The following is a 9,717-nucleotide window of genomic DNA, read 5'->3' as shown; positions in this document are numbered from 1 at the left end:
CCTGAGCCCATGTGTTCGAGACCCACCTGGGCAAGTTGGCAAGACCTCATCTCTACAATAAATCAAAAAACTAGCCCGGGTGTGGTAGTATGCGCCTGTAATTCCCAGCTACTTGGAAGGTTGAGATGGAAGGGATCGCTGGAGCCCAGCAGGGTGAGGCTGCGGTGGCCGAGAACATGCCACTGCATTCCAGTCGGGGCGACAAAGTGAGACTCCAACTCAAAAAAATAAAAACAAAGATAAAAGTTCCAAAACATTTGTGAAACTATTTTGGGACTCTCTAATATGTTCTAGTCATTTATCTTCTGTTGAATCAATACCATATCATTTTAACTACTACAGCTTCATAACATATCATGGTACTGATAGGATAGGCTATGTTCTACTTTTTAAAAAAATTTAAATTATTCATGGACATTAAATCTGCATTAGAATTTTTTTTTTTTTTTTTAAGTTGGAGTCTCACTCTGTCGCCCAGACTGGAATGCAGTGGCATGCTCTCGGCCACCGCAGCCTCACCCTGCTGGGCTCCAGCGATCCTTCCATCTCAACCTTCCAAGTAGCTGGAATTACAGGCGCATACTACCACACCCGGCTAGTTTTTTGATTTATTGTAGAGATGAGGTCTTGCCAACTTGCCCAGGTGGGTCTCGAACACATGGGCTCAGGCAATCCACTCGCCTTGGCCTCCCAAAGTGCTGGGATTACAGGCTGAGTCACCGAGCCTGGCCTGCATTAGAATTTTAAATCAATTTTTCAAGTTCTGCCAAAAAAATCATGTTGGGACTTCAGTGGAACTATATTTTTAGAATTGTCTGGAGAGAGTTGGCTGGAGTGCAGTGGTACAATCATGGCTCAACACAGCCTCCAACCCCTGGGCTCAAGAGATCCTCCCAAGTAGCTGGGACTACAAACACATACCACCATACCTGGCTAATTTTTTGGTAGAGACAGGGTCTTGCTATGTTGCCCAGGCTAGTCTTGAATCTCTGGCTTCAAATGATCCTCCTGCCTCAGCCTCAGCCAGCATTACAGGCAAGCCCATCAAATCTGTTATTTTAAACTGCCAAACTTGCAGTAATTCATTACAGTAGTCCTAGGAAACAAATGATCTTAAATAAACTATAAAACTTTTGGGAAAAAAAGGATAAAATATTCACAAGAGAACTACACAAAGAGACTTGATAGTAAAAGCAAATTCCATAAAAGGAAAGATTAAACAAGTAGACTTCATAAAAATTAGAAACTTTTACTCTGCAGAAAACCCTGTTAAAGAGATGAAAGGACAGATCAGAGCTATCTTCACTAGCAAGTTCCAGTCACGCAACACCCAAGATTCACTGCATCTCCAGGAGCAGCCAAAATTAGCTCTGCTATAGAAAAATGCAACAAGAAACCAAAAGAGAATTTGCAGATTTCAGGATCCAGATTCCCCAGTAGTGCCTCAAGTTTGTGTCAGTTACTCCTCATCTTCCCTTCTATCCTCCCAGATGCCATTTTGAGAGAAGTAGGCGGAAAGCAATTAGTGCTTTAAACTAAACTATTACATCACTGCAGCAGACTATTTATCAAATTGGTATAAGATTTAGGGTTTCCCTCCCCCATTGCCATAAACTGAGAGAAATATTTGTAAATCACATATCTGACTAAGGACTAATATCTAAAATATCTTAAAAGGCTCACTGGGTATAGTGGCTCATACCTGCAATCCCAGCACTTTGCGATGCCAAGGCAGGAAGACTGCTTCAGCCCAGGAGTTTGAGAGACTAGCCTAGGCAACACAGTGAGACTTTGCATTTACAATAAAATAAAAAAATAAGCTGGGCGCGGTGGCACATAACTGTAGTCCCAGCTACTCAGAAGGCTGAGGATTGAGGATTGCCTGAGCCCAGAAAGTTGAGACCGTAGAGCTGTGATCGTGCCATGTTCTTCAGGCTGGGAAACACAGGGAGATCCCGACTCAAAAAAAAAAAAAAAAAAGGCTCAAAGACATGAAGAGACATTTGACATCTGACCTAAGAAGATATACAGATGGCAAATCAGCACATATTCAACATCATCAGCCATTAGGGAAATACAAATTAAAACCGCAATGAGATATCACTATACACTTATCAGCATGGACACAATTTAAAATAACACAAAACGCTGGTGAGGATGGTTCACTCACACATTGCTAGTGAGAATGTACAGATACTCTAAAAAACAACTTGTAAATTGCTTTAAAAACTAACCATATTACCCCAAAATTGCACTCTTGGGCATTTATCCCAGAAAACAAAGGCTTATGTTCACACAAAAACCTGTACGTGAAATGTTTGTAGCAGATTCTATTTGTAATAGTCAAAAACAAAAAATTCCAGATGTCCTTCAATGGGCAAATGGTTAAATAAACAGTGATATATCCAAACCATATACTACTACTCAGCAATAAAAGGAACAAACTATTGAAACACACAATAAAAAATTTGACTCTAGAGAATTACATTGAGAAAAAAGGGAAATCCTAAGGTTACATACTGTTTAATTCTATTTATAACAGTAACATAATTAATATTCCATAACATTATTTTTTGTTAATTCACATACCATACAATTCAACCACTTAAAGCATACAATTAAATGGTTTTTACTATAGTTGCAGAGTTGTGTAATATATAAGATTCTTGGCCGGACATGGTGGCACATGCCAGTAATTCCATCACTTTGGCAGGCTAAGGCAGGAGGGTTGCTTGAGCCCAGGAGTTTAAGACTAAGCCTGGGTAATATAACAAGGCCTCATTCCTTTTTTTTTTTTTTGAGTTGGAGTCTCACTCTGTCACCCAGACTGGAGCCTCGACCTGCTGGGCTCTGGCGATCCTTCCGCCTCAGCCTTCCAAGTAGCTGGAACTACAGGCACTTGCTACCATGCCCAGCTCATTTTTGATTTATTGTAGAGATGAGGTCTTGCCAAGTTGCCCAGGCAGGTCTTGAACACGCGGGCTCAGGCAATCCACTCACCTCAGTCTCCCAAAGGTGTGGGATTACACGCTGAGCCACCAAGCCCGGCCAAGGCCTCATTTCTACAAAAATAAAAAAATTAACCAGAAGTGGTGGTATGTGTCTGTAGTCCCTGCTATTCAGGAGGATGATGTGGAAGGATCACCTGAGCTTAAGAGATTGAGGTTGTGGTGAGCCATGATTGTGCCACTGCACTCCAGCCTGGGCGACAGAGTTAAGACTCTGACTCAAAAAAATAAAATAAAATAAATGTGTATTAAGTACATACTACTACATAACAGACACTTAAACAACAGAGATGAAGTCCCTGTCCTGATGGAACTTATGTGTATGCAGGCACATATGCAGGCTTAAGTGATACTATACTGTGCTAAAACAGCAAAATGAATGAGTGAAATTTAAGAATCACCAAAGAATAAAATTATTTTAAGAATTCAAATGTACTAAAAAGACATTTAAAACAACGGAAAGGAATCCCCTCTAAGAAAGGGTATTTGACTATTCACCCATTCACACACTAGATCGGCCCTCCCATACTCTCTCTCTCAGAACCTATGAATTTGTAATTACACCATATTTCTGAATGTTCATTTGAATTAAAATGTTATCTCATCAACATCCAGCTCCAAGAGGGAAGGGATCATATCTATTTGTTCACCACAATATTCCAGGACTATCACAGTGCCAGATACCTATTAGGTATTCATTAATACATGCTAAAGCAATGAATGCCAATTTACCTTAATCTAATCCAAAAACTATTAAATCCCTTAGGCCAAAGATACAATCAACAGTCCTTAAATCAAAATCATGAGTACCTTCCACAAACAAAACACTTCACAGGAGCTGAAATTACCTCTGTGTGAAACAGGCAAGAAATTCCCTTGCACTTACCCCTTGACCCAGCAATTCTACTATTCAGAATTTATCTTACAGGAAAAACTCTCATATGTGAAATGATATACTAGTAGGCTCAGGTAAGTAAAAGTAGATGAGGGTGGTTGCCTTTATAAAGCGTGCAGTCTAACCAGTGAGACTGATAATAGTCAAATCATCTGATTCCAAAAATGTTATGACTATAAACTGCGATAAGAGGTACAAAAGCAAGTTACTCGGGTCAATTTTACTGTTCCTTCCTCTGTACTACCAAGCATGTTTCCTCAGATATAAAAGTGCTTATCCTCATCTCCCTTTGGGCTAGACTAGATGAATTTGCTAGACAGAATTACTAAAACTATTTTTCATGCAGCCAAGGAACCTATATCTTTAAGACAGTGCATTACCCTGAAACAACCTGAAAGGTTATCTTTTAATTTCTCTCAACTTAAAACCAGCAGATGCCAAATGAATTTTTATTCTTATTCATTCTCCCCACAAAAGGCTGATCAATAAACATTAGAAGAGAAAAAAACAACATTCCCATCTATCACGCTAATTTTAGTGTAAATAAATTAAACAGTTAAAGATCTGGTATCTAGTCTTTAAATATAATCTACATAATCATAATTATTCCCCAAAACTTCACGAAAAAATTCAGGTTTTTAGTAAGTATTCAGAACTTAAAATTAAGTCAGTCTTGTTATAAATTAAATACCTTTTTAAAAAATTATGACATTATAAATAACTATGTCAAGAAAATTTGGATAAAGTCTTAAAAATCGTAAGGAAAAAAGGGTCTACAGTAACCACTTATTAAATCAGCAAGAACCCATATAAGCCTGGCTTTCAGAATCACAAGTCTGTAGGAAAAAAGAAATTTTAAAAACATATATTTAGAGCACGACTGCTCAAGTAACAAGATACCAATAAGGCTGTTAAAATGATAAGTAGCCGTCGGTGGCTTAGCCTGTAATCCCATCCTTTGAGAGGCTGAGGTGAGTGGATTGTCTGAGCCTGGAGGTTCAAGACCCACCTGGGCAACTTGGCGAGACCTCATCTCTACAATAAATCAAAAAATTAGCCGGGCGTGGTAGCGCATGCCTGTAATTCCAGCTACTCGGAAGGCTGAGGCGGAAGGATTGCCGGAGTTCAGCAGCTCGAGGCTGCAGTGACCGGGAGCATGCCACTACACTCCAGTCTGGGCGACAGAGTGAGACTCCAACTCAAAAAAAAAAAAAAAAGATAAGAAGTTGGTGCAGTGGCACACACCTGCAGTCCCAGCTACTCAGGAGGCTAAAATGGGAGAACTGCTTGTGCCCAGGAGTTCGAGATCAGTCTGGACAACATAGCAAGACCTTGTTTCCAAAAACAAGTTTTATAATTTAAAATATTTTTAAAATTAAAATAAATATAAACAGAAAATCCAGGGATCGAATGATTCAAGCAAGTCAAATAGAGACTCATATAGATATGTGCTTAATGAGAAGTAAAAGCTCACTTTAAAAGATACCTCCTTATGAGAGGCCCAAAAGCAAACACAGATTAGATATCCCTTTTTAAAAGTTTAGCAAGGGCTCAAACTTATTATATGTAACTTTCACTGTAATAGGAACGTCTGACGATGTACAAAGAGTTGTTTCCTTGACTGTTCAAAACAAAGAAAAGGGTTTCAAGAGTCTTTGAAGATTACAGTGGAAAACACCAAAAGGGATAAATACCTTACTACTACTCCAGTCTCTACTTTCTTCTGAAATCTTACTTTGGAAACCTGCTCAACTTTCATATTCTTAATTTGTCTTTAAATGTTCTTCAAAATAAAGCACTAACAGTTTCCTTAACAGTCATCAGCAGATGACCCGAATACTGCTCTCAGTTTCCACTGTCACTCTCTATTCTGGTTTTCTTCCTATCATTCTGTTCATTTCTTTTCAGGCTATACTTTTCTCCACTTGATATTTAAATATATATTCTCCAACACTCTGTTCTGTCTAGGCCCTCATCAATCTTTCAATTTATATACCTCCCTCAGTGACCATCTCCACACTCACAGTTTTAGTTCCACATAGTCCAGATCTGCATATAGCACATACATTTAACTATTACAGATACAGTCATCAAATCCTACACAGTGTTCTTAAGATGCAGGAGTTTCTTTGCTCCATTCCTACTATCATGACCTTAGTTCAGGTTCTAATCATTTCTCTCCCTAACACACCAATGAATGGCCTCTTTCCTAGTCTCACCACTACCAAACCGAATTCAGCTATTAATGTAAGCTTTCTAAAACTGAAATGTAACCATGTTGCTCTCCTGCCAAAAATTATTTAATAGGGCTCTAACATTTGCAGGAAAACATTCAAATTAGCTTACACAGTGCATTCCTGCCAATATCTCTAAGCTCCATCTCTACCAGTCTTTGGCTCCAGCCAAACTTCGAAGTTTGGATACAGAGTCACCAGAGTACCTCCTTCTTGACTCTCTATTTCCCAATGGTGGGGATGACAAGGAGCTAAAGGTGTAGGTGTGAATACACTCATCGAGGGAGGTATATAAATTGAAAGATTAAAGAGGGCCTGAATATAAACTGTGAGCTAACAAAAAGCATATTTCATCCAGGAAATCGTCCCTATGCTATAGGCTAATTTAGAAACCAGCTCTCAATGCTCATGTAAAATCTTCTACCTACATTTCTTCTTTATCAATCACACTCATTTACAGGTCTTCTCCATTGGATTATTAACAGTCTCCAGGGAAAGAGCACTTCATATGTCCTATACTGGGCAAACAAAAAGCTTTTCACAATTGCAGTTTGAAGGAATAAATGGGGATTAAATGGAAGTTCATGTTTTAGTAAAGTTATTCTAATGATAATAAACTTGCTCCTTTGACTAGGATAGTCAGTGGTCAAATTCTTTCCTGTCACTGAAATGGCAATAATTGTTTTTATTTTCAGACTGACCCAGTGACCCACAGCCCTGATCACCTCAACTGTCTTCATAAATGAAAAATTGACTTCGTAGTTAAATACAAATGTGTTGAAAGGCATAGATAGGGTCTGTCCTTTGTGAAGAAGGTGGGGCAAACAACATAGATAACTGTATTATTTACAAAATAATTCTCTCCATTTCCCCACCAAACTCCTTCCAGTCAATTAAGACCCTGTTCTGGGCCAGATATGGTGGCTCATTAATCCCAGCACTTTGGGAGGTCGAGGTGGAAGGATCGCTTGAAGTCAGGAGTTCAAGATCAGTATGGGGAACACAGTGAGACCCTGCCTCTAAAAAGGACCAAAAAAAAAAAAAAAAGATGTCCAGGAGAGGTGGTTCACTCCTATATCCCTAGCACTTTGGGAGGCCGAGGCAGGAAGATCAGTTGAAGCCAGGAGTTTGAAACCAGCCTAGGCAACATAGCAAAACCTTGTCTCTACAAAAAAAAAAAAAAAAAAAAAAAATTAGCCAGGCATGGTGGCAGACTCCTGTAGTCCAGTTATTCGGGAGGCTGAGGTGGAAGGATCCTCTGAGCCTAGGAGGTGGATGAGTGTGAGCCATAAGTGTGCCACTGCACTCCAGCCTGGGTGTCAGAGCAGGACCCCAACTCAAAAACAAACAAACAACACCACATTCTGTTCCATCATTACCACTCCTCCCAAATAAAACTTTCCCTCCTTCAGTCTATTCTTTAATTCATTGGTTATCCAGAACCATCTAAGCACAATAAGGTGATTTGAGAAATGTCCTGAATTAAAAAAACAATCACCTTTTCCATAGCCTTGAGGTTAAACTAAATTATAGTCCTTGACTTAAAATGTCCCACAAGGGAAGAGGACTAGGGCAACCTGCACGGAATTTTCAGAGGAACTAAAAATGACAATGACTCCTATAAGGTCAATGACCCAAAGAATAATTGAAATGATCCTGTCCATAAAAGATCTACTTTGTATACATGAAGTTAGCAGTTACTAAAATTTCCTCTCATTTTGCCTTCCCTACCTCCCTTCTTTCTATCCTCTGCTAGCATAGCACTTAAAACTTTTTTTAAAATATAGGAAAACGCCAGGTGTGGTGGCTCACACCTGTAATCTCAAAACTTTGGGAGGCTGAGGAGGGAGGATCACTTGAGCCTAGGTGTTTGAGACCGGCCTGGGCTACATAGCTAGACCCTGTCTCTACAAAAAACAAAATAATTAGCTGGGCATGGTGGTGTGCAACTGCAGTCCCAGCTACCCAAGAGGCTGAGGCAGCAGGATTGCTTGAACTCAGGAATTTGAGATTGCATTGAGCTATGATGATGCCACTGCACTCCAGTATGGGCAACAAAGCAAGACCTCGTCTCTTTTTTCTATTTATTCTGAGTCAGAGTCTAACTCTGTCACCCAGGCTGGAGTGCAATGGCACACTCACAGCCCCTGCAGCCTCGACCTGGGCTCAAGTGATCCTTCCACCTCAGCCTTCCAAGTAGCTGGAACATGACACCATAACAGGCTGATTTTCTTATTTATTGTAGAGACGAGGTCTCACCATGTTGCTCAGGATGGTCTCGAACCCCTGAGCTCAGGCAAGCCTCTTCTCGCCTTTGCCTCCCAAAGTGCTGGGATTATAGGCATGAGTCACTGCACTCTGTGACCCCATCTCTTAAAAAAGTGTGTGTGTGTGTGTGTGTGTGTGTGTGTGTGTGTGTGTGTGTGTGTGTGTGTACCCTGTATATGAGAAAGGGATCAAGTTATGATCATACTGATAGATTAAAGGCAAAAAAGGACATACTGTGCCCTAGACACCAAAAAGTGTTTTTCTTACGATCTGCATTTGTTGCACTAAGTAATAAAGGAATTTCAGACTGTCATTCATCTTCCCTAAAAAGTAAAAGAAAGTATAATTTCTATCATGAAAAGCCACATACCCTTGGCTCCCACAACCAGCATGGACTAGAATATAGGAGACAGTGCAGTTAAGCTCAGGGAACAGAATGAGAAGAGTGGATATCAAGAAAGCAACTGCACCGAGTACATCTGCGATTAAGAACCCAAAATCCAATCCATCCTTTACAACATTACAGAGCCCCCACCACTCCCCCCCAAAAAGTGAAAGGGTGACCGATCCCGCTCAGCTGTCTGCAAGCCCGCAGAACTTTCAAGTCTGAGTGTATTTTTTTAAAATAAAGATGCCCAGGCCCCACCTGCCCAAAACCCTTCTGTAGGTTTAGAATGGAGCCTGGGATTTTATGTTGACTTAAAAAGTTCCCGGGGCCTCTAGGCACCAGGCAGGTTTGTCGGAAGTGCTGCACCATCCACCCTTGCAGAAAGGACTCCTGCCAACCCTACTGACTCTGCTCTCCAGGTTCTCAGAAATACGCCAGGTCCCACGCAACCGACCGTGTCACCTAGGTCCTTTGTGTCCGCCCTAACCCCCATCCTCATCTTCATCCTCACCCCGTTTCTCGTCTTCCTTTATCTCCACCTTGCAGTAGCCGAGAAATAAGCAGAAGGGTAAAACAAAGGGAGACCATCACCTCAATACCCGGAAATCCTGTCGGTTCTAGCAGCTGGGAGAAGAAAACCCATTCTAGGCCGTTCTAACCCATTCTGGGTCTCAGAGGAAACAAAACACTCGCAGGGGTGGTCCGCGAAGCTGGTGGAAGGTAAGTTAGATCAGGACCTCTGGGGCCGCGCTGAGGTTCCGAAAGAAGAAACTTTCCGGCAGGCGGGTCCCGGGGTGGGCAGCGGCCGGGGCGACACCCCCGGCGAGCGGTGACACCCGACACCCCAGCCTTCACCGGGTTGCTAGGAGACAAAAAGGCTCCACGTTCCCTGCCATTCCCCGGGCCTGGCGGAGGCGAGCGGGC

The 9,717-nt window shown here is 41.3% G+C and overlaps 1 protein-coding gene across 1 annotated transcript in view; it reads right to left on the bottom strand.

The window, feature by feature from the left end:
- RNF138 (ring finger protein 138) overlaps window positions 1-9,717 on the bottom strand; it is a 35,008-nt gene that overhangs the window by 23,729 nt on the left and 1,562 nt on the right. The window contains exon 2 of the mRNA XM_021709243.1: window positions 9,481-9,655. Coding sequence (XP_021564918.1) covers window positions 9,481-9,655 — 175 coding nt within the window. The remainder of the gene's footprint in view (window positions 1-9,480; window positions 9,656-9,717) is intronic.

The sequence above is a fragment of the Carlito syrichta genome, unplaced genomic scaffold, assembly GCF_000164805.1.
Source record: "Carlito syrichta isolate Samal-C Ts95f unplaced genomic scaffold, Tarsius_syrichta-2.0.1 Scaffold169463, whole genome shotgun sequence".
Classification (NCBI taxonomy): domain Eukaryota; kingdom Metazoa; phylum Chordata; class Mammalia; order Primates; family Tarsiidae; genus Carlito; species Carlito syrichta.
Note: the sequence above shows the minus strand (reverse complement) of the source record. Positions and strands in the feature narration are given on the sequence as shown.